The 25440-nt window shown below is 39.6% G+C and overlaps 2 protein-coding genes across 3 annotated transcripts in view; both read right to left on the bottom strand.

Moving 5' to 3' along the window:
- The window catches only part of LOC5572519 (microtubule-associated protein futsch), a 356390-nt gene that overhangs the window by 89852 nt on the left and 241098 nt on the right, over nucleotides 1-25440 (bottom strand). The window lies entirely within an intron of this gene.
- LOC23687442 (cell wall protein DAN4) lies at nucleotides 7018-8321 on the bottom strand. 2 transcript variants are annotated; one of them, XM_021855097.1, is made up of 2 exons: nucleotides 8175-8321; nucleotides 7018-8125 (listed from the first exon to the last, which is right to left on the bottom strand). In XM_021855097.1, exons 1-2 carry the CDS (start codon nucleotides 8239-8241, stop codon nucleotides 7113-7115), a joined length of 1080 nt encoding a protein of 359 aa, XP_021710789.1. In that variant the 5' UTR covers nucleotides 8242-8321; the 3' UTR covers nucleotides 7018-7112. The 2 variants fall into 2 exon arrangements, with proteins under 2 accessions (XP_021710789.1, XP_011493515.1); XM_011495213.2 differs by having other exon boundaries at nucleotides 7018-8113; nucleotides 8175-8320.

The following is a 25440-nucleotide window of genomic DNA, read 5'->3' as shown; positions in this document are numbered from 1 at the left end:
ATGGACCCCTCGTACGCCAGCTAGCTGAACAGTTTGCGAAAAAGCCCATTTTTTGATAAATCTTGGGTATTTCTTCACGGGATATGTCTCATATTTCGCTTGGAACACATAGCAAACTTAGTGGCATCGTATAGAGAAAGGATATAGCTTTCATTTAAACTTGAAAAAATTTTGGCGGCCATTTTGAATTTGGCCGCCATCTTGAATTTTGTTGGAAAAATCGATTTTTCAGCATTAGCGCACCGCTAGTTTTAAATTCTGAGATCACCATCAGAAAGCTGAGGAAAAATTGCGTAAGATAGGCTACAGAAACTAGGTGAGCAATGGTATTTACCCTATCAAATGAACGATTTTCTAAATCATGTTATACGATTTTGACGTATATGGCGAGTGCAATCAATACAAACATCACTTTTTGTACAACAAAGAAACAAGTTTTCAACCTTTGGTGTTTTATTCGAGTCGAGTAAAGAATAAGAATATTATTTTTAGTGAAAAAGCTGGCAGCCATCTTGGATTTTGACGCCGTCTTGATTTTAGGTAGTAGAAAACATTTTTTAACCTTGATAGCACTCAGCATGTCGAATTTAGAGGCTGCCACTAAAAAAAGGTTACGTATACTCTTCTTCTTATTATTCTTCATTTTACTGACGTTACGTCCGTACTGGAACCGAGCCTGAAACTCAGCTTTATCAGTTATAAATCCAGATTATTAAACATGAATTTTCTTTTCTAATGCGATTTCTGACATCAGAATAATTCTTCGACATATCTTTGAATTCAGTAATAATGAATAAATAAATTCAATAAATGAAAACCGTCAAAAAACATTGATTGTATTAAACAAAATTTTTTTTTACCCTGTGCATTGTTGTTCATTGAATGAAGTTTATAGATTGCGTGTCGGGACATTAGTAAGCCTTGTGGTAATATCTGTTGTTCTAACGTAAAACATTGACAAAAGTGCATTAATTTATAATGAAAGTCTTAAACTTTGAAGCCAAAAACATCCTTGATTTTCTAAGGCATAAAGTATCGTTTTTAGTACCGCCCAACATGTATGTGAAAAATAGCAAAATAGAATGATGAGAAGCAGATTTTGTTCTAATGTGGACGTAATGCCGAAAGGCAGGTGTATAATTTCGAGGTTAGAAAAACTGGCGGCCATCTTGGCTTTCGACGCCATCTTGGTTTTTAGCAGTTGCATGATTTTTTACCATCTCAGTGCTCATCATGTTGAATTATAAGGCCTCCGTTCAAAAAAAAAACAATCAGATTCTATCTTTCTTATCTTATCTCAGCTGTTCAACTGATTGTTCATTTGTATCAATGGTTTAAGACCAAATAAATGAAAGAAATAATGCTATTTTACAACTCGAAGATGTGCAGAAGAATCATTTAGGTAGCAAATAAGCGTTAAAAAAATCCTATTTGATAATTTGTTTTCAAAACTAGTTAAGCTGAAGGGCTGGCTCTGTTCCAGTAGGGACGTAACGTGAGGAAAAAGAAGAACAAGAAGAAGAATAAGTGTAACGGTAGCATTGAAATTCAACATGTTGAGTGCTAACAAGGTGAAAACTCATTCTACTACTTAAAACCAAGATGGCGTCAAAATCCAAGATGGCCGCCAGATTTTTTCACTAAAATTAATACTCCTATTCTTCATCTGTCTCAAATAATACACCAACGATTGAAAACTTGTTTCTTTGTTGTACAAAATATTATGTTTGCATTGATTGCACTCGCCATATACGTCAAAATAGTAGAACATGATTTAGAAAACCGTTCATATCATAGGGTAAATACCTTTGCTCACCTAGTTTTTGTAGCCTATCTTACGCAATTTTTCCTCAGCTTTCTGATGGTGATCTCAGAATTCAAAACTAGCGGTGCGCTAATGGTGAAAAATCGATTTTTCTAACAAAATTCAAGATGGGAATTTTTTCAAGTTTAAATGGAAGCTATATCCTTTCTCTATACGATGCCACTAAGTTTGCTATGTGTTCCAAGCGAAATATGAGACATATCCCGTGAAGAAATACTCAAGATTTATCAAAAAATGGGCTTTTTCGCAAACTGTTCAGCTAGCTGGCGTACGAGGGGTCCACCAATTTGAGAAAACAGAAAGGACCACCCTTAAGTTTTATCGAAAACTAGCGATCAATGACATAAAATTGGAATTCTAAAACGCAAAGTCTGCGCAGCTACATTCGAATGTTCCAAGAAGATGTAGCGATGATCAGATAATGATTCCTCATCTCATACATGCCAATTCGTCAATTCTTGACTGATTCTATTCGAGCAGAGCGTTCTCTAGTAGATACCATGCAGGTTGGGCGATTCCGTATACTAAGTAATCCAAGATCTGTACTACTAAAGTATTCCATCAGACTGGAACCTACCTACTGGAACCTATCAAATTGATATCTGAGCTGCCCCAGATGATGTGATGAGCATTTGCATTACTGCTCACAATCAGGGGGAAGCCTTTTGCTACACAGTATACGACAGCTCGTTTAGCAACGATTGCTTTATTAACGAGCACGCATGTACGAGGTATGACACGCGAGTTTGCCATTTAATTTTTACTGAAAGCAGCAAAAACTGGGTCCACAAGGTTACCTAGATAGAAGTTTCCTTTGCGAAAGTAAGGTTCTTGAAGTAGCGCAAGTTGGGCTGTACCATTTTGTATGAGTCTGCGAATATTGATCGTTGCTGGAGATTGATCTGAGCTATCCTAACCGTAGCTACTACCCAAATTAGACAGGATTGAGCTTTTTGCAATCTCAGCAAGAAAAAGACCCCAGCAACGATAAAACTAGATCGGTATGTATCAAAAGTTATCAAAGGCGAAAAAACACAGAATACACTGTGTAAAACGCATAATGGGAATCCACATAGATGATAATATAAACTAAATAACAACATATTCATAATCCCTCCCTTATTTAGCTTCAGGCTTGAGACTGAAGAAGGGCAGCCGATTATCCCGAGAAACATAAGGTCGCCTGCACCATTGCTCTGGGTAGCACAGGAAGGGCAAAATACTATGGAGGGCACCCTGGTATTCCACAGGCACCGTTAGCCATTCAGCTGGCCATTCAGGCACGATAAGCTTGAAGCCGCATGAATTAGGGATTACCTGTGAGGTGGGCTTTTACCACCGGAACAGGCAGTCCGTAGTGTTAATTCTTAGCCAATGGATCATTAAAATAACCAAAACGGCCGCTATGAAAAGCATAGATAGCGCCACCTTAGACGCGTGTGTTTGACAGAACAGCAATGCTGTCACAATGTTAAATCGCATATACAGTGGCGCGGTGAGTGCCGAAAGAGTTACCTTCAATGATCCATTGAAACAACCGCAACTGACAATAGGCGCCTAAATATCTAGGCTGGTCGGGAAAATTAGGTTAGTATTGATGATTGACTCCTGACGAGCCCAAACAGCCGCCAAGAAACTTGAAATAATAACTTTTTATGTGAGTTTCAGTACAGTTTCAGTTGCTAAAAAATGTATTGTTTTAACTGTACTAGATGAAATTTGAACATCTCTAGAAACAGTTTGTTTTAACCGTACAAAACCTGAGGATATGGACATGAGATAAGCGAAATTCGGTTGAGCCATCGCTGAGATATAGCCGAAAATCCATTTAGATGGCTCCTAGTGTTAAACAATTCAAGATCTGTACTTCTTAAGTACTTCATCAGACTGGAGCCCCTCCAAATGATATCTGTTGCCAAGGTGGATATTATTAGCATCGGCATCACTGCCTACAATCAGCATCAGGCCTTTTGTTACGCAGTGTATGGCAACTCGTTCGAAATCATCCGTTAGGAATGGTTTATCATTTGCTAAATAAACCGAACAAAAGACGTATTTCTTATTGAAGTGATTAACAAAAATATGAATTGTGACAGCACTTACATTTCTGGTGTTGACTCAGAACTGAGTGTGACAGTGTTGAGTTATTAACGAGCATGTATGCACGAAACATGGTATGCGAGTGTGCCATTTCATGTTTGCTGATAGGAGTTCCCTTTACAAAAGTAATGTTCTTGAACTAACATCATTTAGGCTGTACTATTTTGCATGAGTCTGCTGTTCTTATATGTTGGAGATTGATCTGAGCTATCCTAACCGTAGCCACTACCCAAACTAGGTAGGATTTAGCATTTTGCAATCTCGGCAAGAAGTGGACCAGCAACGAAGAAACCAGATCGGTATGTATTAAAAGTCGTAAAAAGGCGAAAAAGCACAGAATACACTGTGTGAATCACATAATGCGAATCCATATAGGAGCATTTCTTGCTGAAACCAGGCCTTCATCGGCACCCATCGTTAGAATTTCTTTTTTCGATAAATATCAAGTATTTCTTTGCGTGATATGTCTCATATCTCTCCTAGAATACATAGCAAATTTAGTGGCATCGTATAGTGGAAGCATATAGCTTTAATCTAAAACTAAAAAAATTTTGGCGGTCATTTTAAATTTAGCCGCCATTTTGAAATTCGTTATAAAAGCCGTTTTTCCCCATTAGCGCACCGCCAGTTCAGAATTCTGAGGTCTCCATCAGAAAGCTGAAAAAAAACTGAGTAAGAAAGGCTACAAAAACTAGGTGAGCAATGGTGTTAACCCTATGAAAAGAATGATTTTCTAAATAACATTCTACGATTGTGACATATATGACGAGCGCAATCAATGAAAACATCATTTTTTGTACAACAAACAATTAGGTTTTCAATCATTGGTGTTATTTTCGACTCACGTGAAGAATAAGAGTATCAATTTAAGTAAAAAATGGCTGCCATCTTGGATTTTGACGCCATCTTGACTTTAGGTAGTAGAATGAGTTTTTCACCTTGTTAGCACTTTTGTATTTTAAGGCTAACGTATAGCTTACTCTTCGTGTTCTTCTTTTTCCTGGCTTTACGTCCTTACTGGAACAGAGCTTGCTTCTTAGATTAATTCGTTATAAAAACATAGGATTTTTGTATAATGCATATTTGATACCAGAATGAATCTTCGGCATATCTTCGAGTTCAGGAATAGTATTCATGCTTTCATTTATTTAATCCAAAACCGTTGATTGAAATGAACAATCAATTGAACAGCTGAGATAAGATAAGAATGAAATAATCTGATTGTTTTTTCAACGAAGGCCTCACAATTCAACATGATAACGCCCATATTGGGACAAAGCCTGCTTCTCAGCTGTTCAATCCTGCTATTTTTTCACATGCATGTTAGGCGGCAGTTAAAATGATACTTTATGGCTTAGAAAATCAAAGAATTTTTTTAGCTACAAAACTTGAGATTTCCTCTATATAGATGCACTTTTGACAATGTTTGCATTAAAATTACAGGTATCACCACAAGATTTACTAATCTCACAACGCGCAATCTAGAAAGTTCATTATATTAACAACAATGCATATGATTAGTTTGTCTATTTCAATCAATGGTTCTATGCGGTTTTCATTTTTCGAATTAATTTATTCATTATTCTTGAAATCAAAGATATGTCGTCATTCTGTTATCAAAGAAGCATAATAAAAGAAAATTCCTATTCAATAACCTGTTTTCATACTAATTAAGCAGAGTAGCAGTCTCGGTTCCATTAGGGACGTAACGCCAGGAAAAAAAGAAGAACAATAAGAAGAGTTTACGTAACCTGTTTTAGTGATTGCCTCGAAATTCAACATGTTGAGTGCTGGTGCAAGGTGAAAAACTCATTCTACTACCTAAAATCAAGATGGCGTCAAAATCCAAGACGACCGCTAATTTTTATTTCACCTGAATCAATATTCTTCTTTTAACTGTTTTCATTGATTGCACTCGTCATATATGTCAGAACATGTTTTATAAAATTGGCCATTTCGTAGAGTAAATACCATTGCTCACCCATCTTACTATCTTACATTGTAGCCTATCTTACTCAGTTTTTCTCAGCTTTCTGATGGTGATCTCAGAATTCAAAACGAGCGGTGAAAAAACGGTTTTTCTGACAAAATTCAAGATGGCGGCCAAATTCAAAATGGCCGCCAAAATTTTGTTAGCTTTAAATGAAAGCTATATCCTTTCTCTGTACGATGCCACTAAGTTTGCTATGAGTTCCAAGGGAAATATGAGACATATCACGCAAAGAAATACCTGTTATTTATAAAAAGGGCTTTTTCGCAAACTGTTCAGCTAACTGGCGTAAGAGGGGTCCATCATTTTTTTAAGAAAACCGAAAAGACCACCCTTTAGTTTTAGCATATAATAGCGATCAGTGACATAAAATTGGAATTCTAACGATGGGTGCCGATGGCGGCCTGGTTTCAGCGAGAATTGCTCATAGGTGATAATTTAAATTAAATAAGAACATATTCATAATCCCAACCTTCTGAGAAAGGGCAGCCGATTATATCGGAGAAACACAAGGTTACCTTCATCATTGCTCCGGCTAGCACTGGAATAGAATAGGGTAAAATATTGTTGAGGTACCCTGGTACTCCACAGGCTCCGTTAGCGGTTAGGTTTTATTGAGATTCCCCTAACCATTCATTACCAGGCACGGTGAGCATGAACCGCATCACACCATGAATAAGGGGTCACCTGTGTGGTGGACTTTTACCATTTTAGCCAATTGAACCAACTGATACCGACACTACGTTGCTATCTATGCTGAATAGGATGTTAATATAGATGCACAGACAAACAGACGTAACACTTAGAACAAATCTCGATCTAAATCATAGTCACGAAGACATGTACGCCCAATGCTAAAATTAGTGTGTTTGGCCGACGGACCAACAGATGGCGGTAATGTATAAACGTCAAACGCGAACAAAAACTATGCGAGCGCTGCGGGTGGTGGATTGGTCACCTACCATATTTTTGTATCGGTCGATGGACAATGATGAGATTGTGACGTCTGTTTGTCTGCGATTGATGGTTAACTCCTGTCGTACCCAAGCAGCCAACACTTTCAATGTTGAAAGTCCATCAAGAAAGCTTATTAGTACAGCGCTTTGAGGAACACAAGCATTTATTAGTAACGATAACGAGGGCTAGCATAGGAACACATGTACAATTTCTTTGTCAATTTATTAAAGTCCCTTTTATTTATTTTTGCGCGAACAATCCAAATTGTCCAACAAGGCCATGCAACAAAGTGAATCCCCCAATCAGAATCCAGCTTACAACTGCACATCCTGCGCCTGCCGGTTTCGAGGTCGTACTAGGAGCTGTCGTCACTGTTGTGGTGGTATTTCCTGTTTCTGGAGAGGTGGTTATCGTTGATGGAGTTGTTACAGAGGGAGTCGCTGTAGTGCTGGTGGTTGTTGTAGCATTAGGACTAGCTGAGGTAGAGGAGCTAGTGGTTGATGTGGTGACTGGCAGAGAAGTCGTTGAGGAACTTGTTGTATTCGCTGTAGTGGTAGAGTTGTCCACTGGTGTAGTGACAGAGGCCATCGTTGAGGATGTTGTAGCGCTAACAGACGTGGAGGGAGCCGCTGAAGTGCTGGTGGTTGTTGTAGCATTAGGACTAGCTGAGGTAGAGGAGCTAGTGGTTGATGTGGTGACTGGCAGAGAAGTCGTTGAGGAATTTGTTGTACTCGCTGTAGTGGTAGAGTTGTCCACTGGTGTAGTGACAGAGGCCGTCGTTGAGGAACTTGTTGTACTCGCTGTAGTGGTAGAGTTGTCCACTGGTGTAGTGACGGAGGCCGTCGTTGAGGATGTTGTAGCGCTAACAGACGTGGTGACCGTTGAAGAAGTTATAGTTGTTGTTTCGTTTTGAATACTGTTACATCCGTCAATAGTATTGCATGTGTCGCATTTATTTGAGGTTACAGTGTCGGACCACCCATTGCAAAAATCAGTTGTACTGTATGTGCATCCTTTTTGTACTACTAGAACACTACTTCCTGTAAGAGCACTGCGGTACATCAAATGGACATCGTAGCATTTGAAGGTTGAGCTTGGTTCCGCGTTGACCAAGCTAGGATTTATGTGATTCAACCTTCTGTGATGCTGATCAACGATGTCAGCATTGCACTCTTGTGGGATCGTTTCACTTCTGCAAGATGTAGGATCCAAACATATCGTGCACTGCAAAGCATAGGTTGCTGAAAAAGTCACTGTTATAACCTCTTCGTCATTCGTTGCTTTGATCGAATATGTACTTACTTTGAACAAGAAGGATTGAAAGTAGAATCTGGCGATGGAAAGCCATTGTTCCCAATATGAACTGCATTCAGCAAAGGCAGGAATAGATCTGACCGTGTACGGCGCGTTTACAGTCATAAAAAGGTGAAAGCTTACACGTGCACTTTTAGGGATGGAGTCTAGTTTTTATCATAAGTCGACAATTTACAGCATGTGTGGGTACTCGAGCTGAAGAGGCCATCGCTGAGTAATATTTTGTGTCGACAAATGCACAGGATTAGAGGGGTGACTTAGATAACCAGATAGTGTGATTAAATGTATAACTTATAATTTGCGGGGAAGAACATAGGTATACTGTGAATGTTTCCTTATTGAATACTTAAAGCACGGCTGGGTTTGAGTTACCTGCAACGTTATGAATCATTGGGTGTAACCTTTTTATTTTAATGAGCTGCTTTTTCTTCGCGAACAATCAAGTTGGGGACGCACAGTGGTCCAGTTTGAAAAAAATCATGACATAAATTGCGCATTCCCAATATTTTACTATTTTTACCAATTACAAATGTTTTGGAACATGATTTAGGGTTTAAGACTCTGTTTTGGGCATAGTCACAATTTTTGTGTTCTCATGAAGAAAAATTCTAACAAACATGATGGTATTCATACATTTTTTGGCTCTCAACTTTTTCAAACAACTATCGTTTAGGCAAACTTAGGGCAAGAAGAATCTACTTCAATCGATTTCTTGGTATTAATTTAGTTCCAATACCAATGATGTCAAACAGTAGTTTTTTTGTGGATTTACATAAGTTTACATATCCATTATAAAAAAAAAACTGAATCATCAATTTAAACCGAAAACTGCCTTTGAGTTATATTAAAAATTATAGATATATTCAAAATGAACCATTATGCAATTTCTCAACTACAATCGATAACTAAGTTACAAACTACTTGTTTTAAAAATATTAAAAAAAATCTTTCAAACAATGTGTAAAAAATAATCGGATTTTTGTCTAAAACCATCTAAATTATCCTGTTTACGTACCGTAAAACGGGGTATCTTTCATAATGCGGGTAACTTTGATAGTGCGGGACCAACAATATACTAAACGGAATATAATAATTTCTGTTAATCAGTTTTTAGCATTTCTGCAACCCTTTCAAACAATCTGGTCTACGAGCATCATTTGATGATATTTTAAAGAATACGTCACTTATTACTGACAGCTCAGTTATAGTAGAGGTTGAATCTGGTCTCAAATCTCTTAGCGAAAATCATTTGTACAAATTAGGTCCATTTTTGTAATCATAATCAGAAATATTCATATAATGTTAAACGCCTAATGGTATGCAACGCTCTATTTGCTCTAAGTAATTCATTTGATTTTGTTCTAAATATACTCTTTTATATTCCAAAAACGTTTGGTTTCAATGCCAAAAAGTAGATACCAATCGACATGTTTCAAAAATATTATTTTATACTAATTCATACAGACTTTTAAAAGTGCATGACGTTTGATATTTAAACACTTTTGTAGGTGATTTTTTTTTTCAATTAATTCTGTTATTTTATGAACAAAATTGAATCCATGTTTCAATTATCCAATCAAGTTCCAACTGCAACTATACGGAACAATAATTTGGTTGTCGGTTTTCAAGTGTTGCATCAAAGTTACCACAAAAAAGAAAATCGACTTTCAATTGTTTGAAATATTATATCAATTCAAAATTAATCATCATGTACTCTTTCAACTGTAATCGATAACTGAAATACCAGTACTTGTTTTGAAAATATAAAATAAAAATCTTTCAAATTAAATGCAGAAATATTCAAATTTTCTTCCAAAAACGATCATAGTTACCCCGTTTTACGGTACATAGAATCTAAATAGTTAAGAGTCTTCCAGCTACACACAGCACTCACGGAATATTCGCGACTTGCTTCATGCCACTTCAGAATACATTTCATGAGCGCTAAAATAACAGATCATACTTTGCAAGTTTGTTGCACGTTTGCACTGGGCAACACAGACGATCCTACTTCAATCCTAGTTATCAGCCACACGCATTGACTATTGCGCCCACGTCATTATCGAACGGGATCCAGTGGTTTCCAACGAGGGTTGAACGCCACGTAAAAATAAATGAGACCTCAAAGTAAAAACGGCTGTTGTAGTATTTAAGCTGTTTTCATAAAAATGTAACCCACGCCGATATTTCAGAGAAATACTTCCTAATGTGACCATTTTCCTAGTCTGCTAATAAAAACCATCTAAGTGAGCTTCTCGAAATCAAAAGGGATATTAGATTGGAGTTTCGGAAAAGATTTTAAACTGATTTTTTTAGGGACTCAAAACAATTTGCGAAGGGATTCAAAACAATTTACGAAGGCAAAATTACGGCTATTTATTTTTAATCTTCCTGGTAACGGAGAGATTTTCAATCTAGTACCGTTTTGACTCATATTCCGAACACTTAAGGCCAGCTGTGACTTGAAATGCATCTGGGAGGCACAAACTAGTCGATATTTTTGATAATTTTAATTTCTTCGCAAAGCCTAACTGTTAGCTTTTGAGTGTGTCGTTAATAATGTTTATTTTAACTTGTTTAGTATTGTTTTAACGCAAAAGTATCGAACAACATTTTGATTCAAATGCCGAATACTGTGTTCATTCTGTCTCATATTCCGAACACCTTGATTCAAATTCTGAACAGCATGAATAAATTGTATTCAAATGAACAATTTCGCAAATAAATTTATCTGAGCTAGTTCTACTGACCTCGAACTAGAGAATCATAACTACTCCCGTGGTCTAAAATAGATTGGAATATGTTTGAATTGAATAGGGTAACGACTGTTTATTTCGTTCTTAAACGCTAACAGTTGGCGCCAGCGGCAAAAAGTACAGGCGAGAACCTTTCGAACATTCAGTTTCTTCCACTGGCCGCCGTGCGACGATACTGTTGTTTGTATCCCTCTCACTGATCGCGCTACGCTGGATTCTCAAATTTCTCAAACTTCCGCATGGAAGAATGGTAGTCGGAGAACTGTCAAAACGTATGTAAAATAATGAAAAACGTAAATTACTTACAATTCGGAAACTGGATCAGAAAAGTAGTGATTAGAAATCGAGTGCAAAGTGAATACATAACTTTCTGTGTTTAGTTCATCTTCCGTGGTGCTTTCTTTGCTTCAGGATTTCGTTTTTACTACCACTGAAAAAGAGCCATCTATTGCCTTTTCAGTTTTGAATATCGCCCTATTGCAATTGACTGCCATTTTGTGGTAATTCGATGACATAACGAAACACGACGGTATTCATTAAACATTTATTTATATGTTATTTGTTATGGCTATATCGGTCATGCGACTCAAAGGAAAAGGGAGTCCATAGAAGATATTTTTTTTTTTTTTTGAAATAATTTCAAAACAAAAGTTTAATGCTTACTAGCGCCGTGTGTTGGTAAAATCTCAAACCTCTTGGATAGAATAAAGATCGTCTTTTAGCTACTGAACAGCTTTGTCGAAGACGCCATCTTTCCAACTTGTAAAGCCCCACGCACAATGTGAGCGGCAGCGCGGTACAACGGCATAACGGCAAGCCCATCTTGAGCTACACTCTACTTGTCAAGTCAATGTTGAAAAGGATTTAGTCAACATGGGATTGATAAGTAAAGTGTAGATCAAGATGGGCATGCCGTTTTGCCGTTGTACCGCGTTGCCGTTCACATTGTGCTTGGGGCCTAAGGCATCTGAGATATCTGCAAAACAAACGTTTCATGCGCACTAACGCTACCTGGTGGCGGAATTTCGCATCTGAATGAACACCGCATGTCAGCCCCCTTAACTTATTGAACATTTACCATTTACGCAAATGCATTTACCAAATTGAAAGACGAAAAATTTAATTGCAATTAACTTTGTGATATGCTTTCGACTGTAATTCACCTGTATTTTAACGGTTTTCGGATCTTTCAGTCTAGATAAGCAGCTTAAACGCCTTTTTCATCTACTTTCCTACGTTTCGGTGTATATTTCACCTTCTTCTAGGCTTTAGAGGTTGCGTTTTGTGAAAGGTGAAATATACACCTAAACGTAGGAAAGTAGATGAAAAAGGCGTTTTAGCTGCTTATCTAGACTGAAAGAGCCGAAAACCGTCAAAATATTGCAATTGATTGCCATTTGCAGCTAATTTGATGACATATTTCAATGAAACATTTCAACCGAATCGTCATACAAAAAGCGATTGTGTTTGGAATTTGAGACCAAACGGTATCTTGAGACACTGATAAGCTAGAAAGAAATTTGTTCAACAGATCAAGTGCTATTTGGCAGTGAAACATCCGGTTGAGAATTCATCCGCAATAAATTTTTAATCTGCTATATATTGAAATCTTGAAGAGTTAGAAGGCTGGCGATAAAAAAATAATATGAATCGGAATTCATCTGCTATGTGGCACTAGTAACAATAATTTTCTATATATTGAGAAAGTTTAAATGTTTAAGTTGTTCGATTTTGGCACGGTTCGATTTCGGTGAAACGGAAATACATATACAAAAAAATGGATCATGGGTTAGCCATCAATTCTGGTAATCCCAAAATTTCTGTGAGCCGTTTTGAGGTTCACCATATTCAAAATAAATAAATTTAATTTGTAGCACGCTAAATGCGGCTACGCTCCGCTCGTTCTCTACACGTGGTCTAGCTCGGAAAAACGGACAGCTTAAGCGCCACCTCAAAGAGGACTGTCCGTCAAGTTTAGGTTGCCCGGCAGAAACCCAACCTCAGGGCGGGTTTTTAGGTTATTAGCTAATATCGGAACGATTCTGACCACCTATCGAGTACGGCTGAAAAAGATCATGCTCCAAACGGTCCTGAAGGGAAAACTGGTGCTAACCGTCGTTCTACCGAAAAACCACAAAAACACCACTCACGTATTTCTCATCACGGGAGGAACTCACTGTTCAAATCTTCTCGTCCGTTTCCGACACGTGAGTGCTGAGGCTGATTTCCCAGGCAGCCCAACCTGGAGTAAAACAATCAACAAAAAACTACAAGAACGACGCGAAAAACATGAGAAATCCTTCGGACCAAAATTATTGCTACATGAACTAAACTAACAGAAACACATTTATTCAGAAAAAAACGAGACCTTAAACATTTATTGCATGGATTTGTACCCTAGGGTTTATTCATGGTGGTTCCTTTCCTCTCCCTCTCTCTCTCTCTCTCTCTCTCTCTCTTTCTGCTTCCTAGCCTAACTTGTGTGCGGTTTCCTAGCTAACAGTTCTAGCGATTGCTAAGGTTTATCGTCTGTCTTCGAGCTCAGTGTTGGTGTGTGGAAATAAGCATGCTTTGTTCTACTCACGGTACCGTGTTCTGCATTATCGTCGTCGGCCAAGCAGCATCTCGCCGGACGAAGTATTGCGCGTTGCACTCCCAATTGGCTTCTCGACTTCTGCACGCGGGTGACGGTTGGTGCAAATAATCGACGTGGGGACCGTCGATCCGTTCAATGGTCCACACGTGGCGGAAAATAGCGTGTTGGACCTTTCGCTCTGTCGGAGATAAACGCCTCCCTTCCGGAATCTCCCCCGACCCGGGACCTTCGACGTTGAAGCGTGGGGTCGGAAATGCGCTTGACGAAAACGGGCGGTGTGCCGAGCAGGTTTTCTATCGCTAGAAGCGATTTCACACAAGAAGCCGTCGATCGGCTTTTTCGACGCAATTAATTAATAATTAATTAATGATTTCCACACAAAAAAAAGACGATTCAATTTACCTTCTTTATACACTATACGCACACAAAAAAATAGACCGCACGTAACTTTTTGACCTATCGTTGACTAAGGCTACACGGAAAGGAACAAGAATTGAACAATAACTTAATCTTAAAGACTTCTCACGTTTGTTAAATCACATACCACATTAAACACACCGCGACACAAGGTACACTTAAGTACTAACTACGCGCACTCTCGCCTCTTCCACGGTTCAAGTCAAAGTGAACGAGTAGAAGTCCCTGAAATCCTCAGATAGGGTTGAATGTTACGGTCTTCGTGGCCGGAAGTGCGTCAAACTCCCGAAGTAGTTCGACGACCTTTCAAACAATCGATTCTCATCAATCTTCCCATCGTTCTTGCCCAAAACTACATCCCTTTCATACGCATACCTTCTAGATGGTCTTGTCTCGTTTTGTTTTATCTTCGCTTGCCGGTCATATAAAAAGAGAGAATGGTTCGGATTTGAACTTTGAACCTCGAGCTAATTCAGATTCTACGGCGGCGTGTGAACGATAGTTATCCTGCTATAACTTTGAAGGCAACTTGCATGCAAGTTATGCGGATTTGAGAATAATGCATGTCATTTAGAAGTGGTGATACTGAGTTTGCAAATATTTAGTGAACTTATTGGATTTAGTAAATTATCAAAGAATTATCGTTTGAAATGGAAAAATAAATTTAACACGGAACAACAAATTACATTGAAGGAAATAAATGACTGTATACGCAACAATATGTATCTACATTTCTATAATACTATAATAAATCTTAAAATAATATTTACATAAAATGACCATGTTACATCATCCTCTACTAAAGTTACGAAAATTTGATTGAAATTTGAGAATTTCAATCAAATTTTCGTAGGGTTAAACTAATGCTGATTCCCAATCGAATGACTGTTGACTATTGATGAAATATGTTTGAGCTATGGAGTTAAATTAAGAAAAGAAACATGTTGGCAGACGCTCCCAAAACCCACACACATACACATCTTAAAACGAAACAATGAAATATACTTGCATCTGGAGTCGGCCGCAACTCCAGAGAAGTAAACATATACTTGGATATCTATCTTTAACTCCAGTCTTCAAGACCGAATACTAAGACAGAATCCTTAAACTTCACTGAACTTGTGGATCATGAACGACAATCCACTCCAGAACCTGTTCCGAATTTATGATTGCGCTCATTTTCCACCTTAAACATGACAACTAGTGAATCCTAAATATAATCTTCCCAAGTATGTTACTCAGGTATATGATTGTATTTATTCTTCACAAACAATGACATCCGTTGTGACAAACAACTCCAGACATTAATGTCCGAAAACGTTTCCCACAACACAACATAAATATTAAGCTTCGTCGCTAATACTTCTTGCGAAATATTACGAGAACGTACAATAACACAAACAACAATGAATCACCCCTCGAACGGTCACTCCGGGAACGAATCGTCACTCACTCCCTTGCAACTCACCCACTCATTGCGCTGCCAACAGAACGGACTGAAACTAACCAAATGTCAAACAAGTGAAAAAAAGTAAACAGTGCAAGACGAAAATTAAATTTCGCTGGCAAAATCCGACAAAAGTGAAGATGAGAAGGACTAAAGAGCGGTTTATTGTTGCGGAAAGTATTAACTAAACTGTATCGCTTGATGTTTTTCTAAAAGAACTGTTGGGGATATTGTGGGAGGGCTATTTTTGTCTAATTTTAGGTCGAAGTCATGGGAAGCATTTCTTGGTACAATCAGAAGATGGCGAATGGAAAATTCTAATTGGAACTTGGGTCTAGCGATGCGCAAACGGGAAACAAGTTGGATTATACTATGGAAGATTTCGAACTGGACAGCAAACTACAACCTCGCTCACCTAGACATACAAAGCGGACGAAAATAAACCACAAGGAACCTGACGATGAACGGAATGATAATCAACAACAATGGATGGAATGAAAACAACTGCACTATCGATAAAGAAGGACTACAAGCTTGGACAAATATGATGGGAAATTATGCAACTAAGGAACGAGATTACATTGAAGAACGAAAACACGGCAAATCTTATTGGAAATGTGAGTTGAAGACGTTATCTAACTAATAGTAATCTTAAGAAATAATTCTAGTATTACCGTAGGCGTTAGGCGCGGACTAATCACTAACTATGTACAATATTTACAAGGGAGAGTAATTTGTTGTCTCTGCTACCTATTTGAATGATTTTTTTGCCTTTGAAAAGTGTTTTCGTGGGAAGTTTTTCTTTGGAACTACCTTAGTTGCTTCAGGGGAAGTGGCATAGCTTGTTCAAACCGTCCTTCGAACTTTTCCATGTGAGATTGTGTTGTAAGTCGATTCATCACATAGCTGAGCGATTCACAACCCACCTAAATTTGTTATTTGACGTTCGAGGTCCATCATGGGCTCCTTCCTAGGCTTGGCAAGAACCACTACTAACTCAGTACTAGGTACAGAGAATCGGAAATCATCACTGGGCTCGCTATAGACTTCATGGTGTCACTACTCTCAGTCAGGTCATCACCCAGCTCTTTCTATGATTCATGGTTCTTGTTACTTCAACGAGAATTCATCGCCCAGGTGACACTCTTCAATTAACTGTTTTAGGTGATTTGTCAATTATGTCCCTGCTGTGAGGTCGACTGTACAACGTACGACATTCCCCGTAGGTGTTTGTAAGAAGTTGTCTCTCACTATACATAGCTGGAAAACGTTGTAAGTCACCTTAGTGACAGGAGTTTTCATGAACCCGTAGGTGTTTTGGCTAACTAAGTGGTCACTCCGAAGAGGTTCATAGCTGAAGAAAAATACGTCTAGGTCGGCGGGTGCATCTTTTTGAGGTGACTTCCGTAAAAGACACCCAGCCGTTTCCCTTGTAGATTCTCAAGCTCGTAGCAGTGTTTTCCGAGTATCTTCCTGACTACGGCGAGTTCATACTTCGGGGCTAACTTTGCACAGAAGTTTTTGGATTTGCTGGACTGTTCAAATGATCTCTTCAGAACCGTTTCTCCCGTGGTATATGTCGGGCACTCCGAATTCGAACGAAGGTTATAGGTGCGTTTATGGCGTTCATAGGCTTTTGCAAGGTGCTGTTTAATCTCCGCATACAGTTTCTCCCTTCTACCAGAACCGAACGGTTGTTGCATTGAGTCACCTGAATCTGCTTGCCGCATTTTCTGGTACTCCTGTCCATCTGATACCATTTCCCTGCCGAATACAACGAAGTATGGTGTGTACTTTGTTGATTCATGCACCGCATTACGTATTGCACAAGCAATCGTCTGAAGATTATCTGCCCAGTCTCGGTGTTGCTTGATGGTTGCTCGAATTGCGGTCGTGACTACACGGTTAACCCTCTCCGTATTATTCACTTGTGGGTGATACGAAGGGGTGAGCCAATGGTTGACACCATATTCCGCTAGAAGATCACGAAAGGCTTTGGACGTGAACTGTGTCCCGTTATCGGTTAAGATCACTTCCGGTACTCCAAAAAGTAGGAAGATCATGTTTCTTACGAATTCTATTAACGAACTGGCTTTAGCTTCCCGGAAAGCTTGGATTAGAACAAATTTACTAAAGACATCTGTGGCAACGAGAAGGCATGTATGTCTGCCCTTTCCTGATGGGGGCAGAGGACCGACGTAATCTAGGGTTACGAATTGCCAGGGATGCTCTACGAACTCCTTTTGAGCTCCCATTGGAGGTGTAACATTTACATTTCCTGCTTTGGAAGTCTGGCACTTCAAACAACTCTGGCAAAATTTCCTTACGTCTTTGGCCATTCCAGGCCAAAAATAACGACGTTTAAGGTTTTGAAGTGTCTTTTCGAACCCAAAGTGGGCTACGTCGTGTTCTTTCCTAAGGATTTCAGCTCGTTCCTTGTTCCGTGGGAACAACTTCCATCTGAAACGACCGTCCTCTAATCGATTCGTACTTTTCAAGTATCTAAAAACGTTCCCATCCGTGACGCGGTAATCGGCAAATTTGTCCGGTTCAGCCTGGACCTTTTCGACCAGTTCTTCATACTCATCATCTTGAGAGGATAAATCCAGGAGATTTACCGACCGTGAGAGACAATCGGCAGTTATATTACTCGCTCCTTTACGGTATTCCAGTTGAATATCATACGATTGAATTTTCAATGCCCATCGTAGGAGCTTTGAGTTCCCAGACTCAACTCCAATCGTGAACAGCCACAAAAGGCTTCGTGCATCCGTAACAACCTTGAACCGTGACCCTTCCACATAGTGTCGGAAATTCTCTATCGCTAGCAAAACTCCCAGGCATTCCTTCTCAACACTTGAATATGCCCTTTGCGTTCTGCTTAACTTCTTACTGAAGTAAGCAACTACACGATTTTCTCCATCCAGCTCCTGTACGAGAGCTGCTCCGACAGCCGTGTCAGATGCATCACTCTCAATTGTAAATGACTTCGAGAAATCCGGGTTGGCCAGTATTGGCGCTGATGTCAATACCGATTTGAGTTCCGAAAAAGCGCTTTCCGCTGCTTCCGTCCACTCGAACTTTTTTTTCGATTTTTTAAGCAGATCGGTAATGGGTGCAGTTATTCTACTGTAGTTTTGAATAAATCTTTGGTAGAAACCTGCCAATCCTAACAGCCTGCGTGCATCTTTCATAGTTTTAGGTCTTGCGTAGTCCAGAATTGGTGCTATTCTCGATCCATCAATGGCTACCCCTCTTTCGGTTAACAGATAACCGAGGTACTTCACCTGTTTTCGACAAAACCGTGATTTCTCGAGGGAGATTGTTAGATTTGCATCTCTCAACCTCTCCGCCACGATCTTAAGTAGACGAAAGTGTTCCTTCAATGTTTTAGACGCAATGACTATATCATCAAGGTAAACAAACACTGAGGGCATCAGGTCGAATCCGATGACCTTGTCCATCAGTCTACACATCGAGAAAGGTGCATTTGTTAAACCGAATGGTAACACCTTGAACCTAAATAGACCTTGTCGTGTCCGAAAGGCTGTGTAGTTCCTACTTTCTTCCTTTAGGGGAATTTGGAAATACGCATCCTTCAAATCAATGATAGAGAAATATTTAGCGTTCTCCAACCGTTGAAAAATTTCCAACATATTCCTTATTGGATAGCTGTCTTTGACCGTCATGCTATTCAGTCGACGAGAATCGAGACACACTCGTATTTTCCCGTTGGACTTCCTGACTGGAACTAATGGATTCGTCCATTCGCTATAGCATTCCTCGATAACATCCATATCCTTGAACCTTTGGATTTCCGCGTCTATTTCCCTTTGAATTGCTGGAGCCGATCTATACATCACTTGATTCTTCGGTTTTGCATCTTGCTTGAGCACAATCTCATGTTCAATAAGATGCGTTCGTCCCAATTTGTTAGTGCTAGTGAACTCGAAGCCCTTCATTACCTGAACTAACTCTTGTCGTTCGCCTTTCGTCAATTCGTGCTCAACTTCCAAAGTTTCCACAGTCGGCTCTTGTGTTCCCTCCGGGATATCGAAAGTTGGAACATCCAGCGTTGAGTCAGTTCCCGATAACTGGACCTTTGGGAGATCTCCAATGGGTTCTAAGGTAAACGCTATCATCTCCTCCGAATCGGTAAATTGTCCAACTTGCTCTGGTCCGTTCCCCAAGTCCGCCATCGGTGCAATCCCAAAACTACGCCAAAAATTACAACCTAGAATGGGTTTCGAGATTTCTGGTACCACCACAGTTGGCACTACTTTGGTAATATTTTTGTAAGTATATGGTATGTTTAGGTATCCTAAACATTTATACTCCGTGTTGTCGGCTGTACAAACTCTGAGTCTCGTTGGTTGAAGTCGCAAACCATGTTTTTCTGACAACTCTAAGGAGTTTATTACGCTTATCCCGGCCCCTGAATCTAGTAGAGCAACTAGTTCAGTTTCGAAAACGTTTACGCGTAAATACGGGCATCGTCTCGTTTGAATCTTGATGGTGTGGATGCGATCTATTGGGTCAAAGTTGATTGCCTCTTTGGGAACATTGTTCGATGGAATGTTCGAGTTCCCCAACAAACATTCCTTCACTGGTTTCCCTGATTCTGACCAGCCCACCTACGGCTGGAATCGGTGCATCGTTGGCATGAACGAATGGTTCTTCCAAGCTCACCACAGCCAAAACAGAAGATGGCCCTGGGTTCCTTGCAGTCTCTCCAGTTATGACCACTTTTCCTGCAGTTCCAACACACACCTCCCATAGCTGGACCTCCTTGCTGTTGGCCTTGTGTGTTGGTGTTTCTGATCGTAATTGGTTGGTTTCTCACGTTTGGATGTGTTTGTCCTCTTTGGTTCAACCTTGCATCTATCGCATCAAGATCTTCACATTCCTCCCTTTCGTCTTGAGACGAAGCGCAATCGATTTGATGTACGTTCCGTTGAGTTCGAGATTCGACATTTCTCGCTTCAAGATGTGTTTGAAAGCTTCCGTCTGCTGCGTCAATCCTGTGGTTTAGCTGTATCAGATGCTCTAGATCGCGTACCCGGACGATAGACGTTTTTGAGCGGTAGTGTGGGCGCATGTTGTCCCACACAACCTCGAACTTCCGTCGCCTTGAGAGTGGTTTAGAGAGCATTTTGTTCAGACGCTCTATTTCTGAGACAAAAGCGCTGAAAGTTTCCCCCCGCTGTTGCTTTCGCTCGTGAATTCGCTGTCGAATCCCTTGATCCTGATTTGGATTTCCAAATCTGAACCTGATTTTTTCCTCGAAGTCGTCCCAGTCCTCGAACTCGTCAACATACGTAAAAAACCAATCCGAGGCCTGTCCCTCCAAGATCAGATGAATATCCCGCAGCAGACTTTGTTGAGAAACCTCCTCCCGAGCAGCAATCTTTTTTAACTTATACAAGAAGTTCTCTACTGACACTGTCCTATTGTCACCAGAAAAGGCGACTTTCCAGTGCTCAATTCTTCGTGACTGACGCGTAAACCTGGGTCGGTAGCTATCTGATGTATGGGAACCTCTTGTACTGAACCGATCGCCACTAGGAGTGCTTCGCCGTTCAACTAACCTTTCTCGATCTCGTCTGTTGCCATTACGCTGAAGTCTATTCCGAAAATGGTCCTGACATTGCCAGTTGTTACGCTGCCTAGTATCCAATTCCGTATCAGATTCGTCGGTCATAATGTTAGATCTCTGTGACCTCAAGTTCCTACTCGTTTGCCTAACCTCTACTGTTCGGTTGTTCCTCTTAGCCATGCTTTCCGGTTCACTGCTATCAGCATCTGTTACTACGTTCTCGTACTGCCTTGCCCCTTTCGACTGAGACGTTCTTAATTCCTCCTGATTCCGTTGCTGGTCACGCCCGCTACGAATTCGCATTTGTTGAAGAGTTGTCTGCAGTTCCCGAACTTTATCGAGCAACTCTTCGTATGTCGGTTCAACAACACTCTTCTTTGTTGGAACGGTTTCTGGTTTGGAAAGTGAAAGTCTGTTTTTCGGATACGCCCCCAACCGTTTGGCCTCCTCACTGCCGTGACCTGACTTGCCGTCCTCTTTGGCTGCAGCTTCACCTATTTCGTTCTCGTCCTCTGGAGTCTTCTCAGTCGTACTACGAAGAATCTCAGAGATTGATTTAAGAAGTTCTCTTCTCGTATTTTCCACATCCCTATCAGACGTTTCCCCTCTTCTAACTCGTAAATAGTAATGTCGCAACCGTGATACGAGTCTAGGATCTCCCTCCCTCATTTGCCATGCTTCTCGTATTTGTTCAACCGTATTTGTTATGATATGAGCTTCCTGTTCGAATTTGAAAGGAGACTTGTAGTCCCATCCCTCTTTCTGATCGGTTTGAAACAACCTTCGCAACAATCGCAATTTAGTTTGAACATCTTTATGAACATCTTCTTGATGATTTCGCAATATAAGCTCATAATTGATTTCGTCATTCGTCAAATAATCAGCGTGGGGAAAAAGCATGTTGTTCAAAATAGGAGTGTAAACAGATCTTAATAATTATATAAACACTAGCAAGTTCACTAATACGTATCTTTAATGCAAAATATACAGGAAAACGCACAATTTTAACACAATATCAATGTACAACACGAAATAATATATGTATAAATAAATAAATAAATAAATAAATAAATAAATAAATAAATAAATAAATGAAAAATAATATATTTCTGTTTGTATTTTAATCTAATAAATGATGACTAGAAGGAAAATGGTTGGAAAATACCGCATTTGTCTATAAATTATATGGTTCAAATTTAGTTATGTACTTATTTTATTGTATTCAATAAATGAAGGAAAATTCTAAAACGTGCAATTATTCAATAAGCGCCAAAAAATGAAAAAAATGTGTTTGCCTTCTAAACGTTGGGCGCCAAAATGTAGCACGCTAAATGCGGCTACGCTCCGCTCGTTCTCTACACGTGGTCTAGCTCGGAAAAACGGACAGCTTAAGCGCCACCTCAAAGAGGACTGTCCGTCAAGTTTAGGTTGCCCGGCAGAAACCCAACCTCAGGGCGGGTTTTTAGGTTATTAGCTAATATCGGAACGATTCTGACCACCTATCGAGTACGGCTGAAAAAGATCATGCTCCAAACGGTCCTGAAGGGAAAACTGGTGCTAACCGTCGTTCTACCGAAAAACCACAAAAACACCACTCACGTATTTCTCATCACGGGAGGAACTCACTGTTCAAATCTTCTCGTCCGTTTCCGACACGTGAGTGCTGAGGCTGATTTCCCAGGCAGCCCAACCTGGAGTAAAACAATCAACAAAAAACTACAAGAACGACGCGAAAAACATGAGAAATCCTTCGGACCAAAATTATTGCTACATGAACTAAACTAACAGAAACACATTTATTCAGAAAAAAACGAGACCTTAAACATTTATTGCATGGATTTGTACCCTAGGGTTTATTCATGGTGGTTCCTTTCCTCTCCCTCTCTCTCTCTCTCTCTCTTTCTGCTTCCTAGCCTAACTTGTGTGCGGTTTCCTAGCTAACAGTTCTAGCGATTGCTAAGGTTTATCGTCTGTCTTCGAGCTCAGTGTTGGTGTGTGGAAATAAGCATGCTTTGTTCTACTCACGGTACCGTGTTCTGCATTATCGTCGTCGGCCAAGCAGCATCTCGCCGGACGAAGTATTGCGCGTTGCACTCCCAATTGGCTTCTCGACTTCTGCACGCGGGTGACGGTTGGTGCAAATAATCGACGTGGGGACCGTCGATCCGTTCAATGGTCCACACGTGGCGGAAAATAGCGTGTTGGACCTTTCGCTCTGTCGGAGATAAACGCCTCCCTTCCGGAATCTCCCCCGACCCGGGACCTTCGACGTTGAAGCGTGGGGTCGGAAATGCGCTTGACGAAAACGGGCGGTGTGCCGAGCAGGTTTTCTATCGCTAGAAGCGATTTCACACAAGAAGCCGTCGATCGGCTTTTTCGACGCAATTAATTAATAATTAATTAATGATTTCCACACAAAAAAAAGACGATTCAATTTACCTTCTTTATACACTATACGCACACAAAAAAATAGACCGCACGTAACTTTTTGACCTATCGTTGACTAAGGCTACACGGAAAGGAACAAGAATTGAACAATAACTTAATCTTAAAGACTTCTCACGTTTGTTAAATCACATACCACATTAAACACACCGCGACACAAGGTACACTTAAGTACTAACTACGCGCACTCTCGCCTCTTCCACGGTTCAAGTCAAAGTGAACGAGTAGAAGTCCCTGAAATCCTCAGATAGGGTTGAATGTTACGGTCTTCGTGGCCGGAAGTGCGTCAAACTCCCGAAGTAGTTCGACGACCTTTCAAACAATCGATTCTCATCAATCTTCCCATCGTTCTTGCCCAAAACTACATCCCTTTCATACGCATACCTTCTAGATGGTCTTGTCTCGTTTTGTTTTATCTTCGCTTGCCGGTCATATAAAAAGAGAGAATGGTTCGGATTTGAACTTTGAACCTCGAGCTAATTCAGATTCTACGGCGGCGTGTGAACGATAGTTATCCTGCTATAACTTTGAAGGCAACTTGCATGCAAGTTATGCGGATTTGAGAATAATGCATGTCATTTAGAAGTGGTGATACTGAGTTTGCAAATATTTAGTGAACTTATTGGATTTAGTAAATTATCAAAGAATTATCGTTTGAAATGGAAAAATAAATTTAACACGGAACAACAAATTACATTGAAGGAAATAAATGACTGTATACGCAACAATATGTATCTACATTTCTATAATACTATAATAAATCTTAAAATAATATTTACATAAAATGACCATGTTACAAATTCGTGGTCATTATCATGGTGATAGAAGATTAAATTAAAACAACAGTTCTATTTTGGCACGGTTCGATTTTGGCATCGTGAAAATTTTTGGAATGCTAAAACACACAAAACTTTTCAAAATGTTGAGACATTCAAGTTATCACGTATGGCAAAATAGGGAACCACTATGGTCATAACTGGTACACCTACCCTATTTAGTGGTGATAAATCTGATTGAGATTTCATGCGCTGGAAGGTTGTTGTCAACAGTACATATTCCTAGATCGCGATGTTAGGTTTTTTGCTATCCTATAATCCTGATAAATTCCTTATATTTTTTGAATAGACTACCGGCTACGCTAATACTTACAGTGGAGCAAAATATTTTAATTTATGTATTTCTCCATTGTGTACAACCGGTGCTATAATACTTGTTTGTAAATATTTTTGAGTATCGTGAACGATGAACGTTGATGAATTTGAATTCTCAACTTGTAGTCAACTCAGTTATTGGGTCACCAAGTGGCTCGGTAGCTTAGTTGGTAAAGCGCTCGTTTAGCATACAAGAGTCCTGGGCTCAAATCCCAGCCGAGCACGTGGATTTTTTTTAATAATCTCACCCATAATTTGGCCATCTTTACCACGATTAATGAGTTAATTAATTTAATAACTATACGGATTAGATTATCGAACAGCTCAATAAAAGCGTCAATTTATATTATGACTTCAGTTTTTATCATACTACCATTGATAGAGAATTGTTATAAAGAATTTGCAAAAAATCATAGCAAACCTGTAATTAGTCAAGCTAAGTTTTGATTTTTGTTAGGTTACTTAATCAGAATATGAAAGTCTTATCTGAAATGTGATTTGCTATAATTAGCATCAGATTATTTCGAAAAGTTACATTATCTGTTTATTTCATTGACAAAAAAAATAATTGGTTAATTTATACTTCCATTTTAACCGAAATGTTAGTTAGTGCACAGCACGTGCACAGTAACTCTATATCCAAGTTGTGAAACAACTGCTTAGTAACGAAGAGCCATTACAACTATTTTCGCCTCATCATGCAGGTGTCTAGATGGCCTACATTATGCTCGAACACTCGCGATCCAAGAGTTACAATTTCGATCCTCGTTGAATTTTGAACAGCACATTTGACGGAGCACATGAAACAGCAGTGAGACACATGTCAAGAAAAACGAGGCGCACCAA

This window comes from Aedes aegypti, chromosome 3, assembly GCF_002204515.2.
Source record: "Aedes aegypti strain LVP_AGWG chromosome 3, AaegL5.0 Primary Assembly, whole genome shotgun sequence".
Lineage (NCBI taxonomy): Eukaryota > Metazoa > Arthropoda > Insecta > Diptera > Culicidae > Aedes > Aedes aegypti.
The sequence above is the reverse complement of the archived record's forward strand: the minus strand, read 5'-3'. Positions and strand labels throughout refer to the sequence as shown.

Excerpts from the sequence above, each read along its gene's own strand:
- LOC23687442 (XM_021855097.1), bottom strand. The coding sequence starts at position 8,241 with ATGCAGTTCATATTGGGAACAATGGCTTTCCATCGCCAGATTCTACTT. Across the intron at positions 8,126-8,174 it reads TTCAATCCTTCTTGTTCAAA|TGACTTTTTCAGCAACCTAT; the intron begins GTAAGTACATAT and ends AGGTTATAACAG.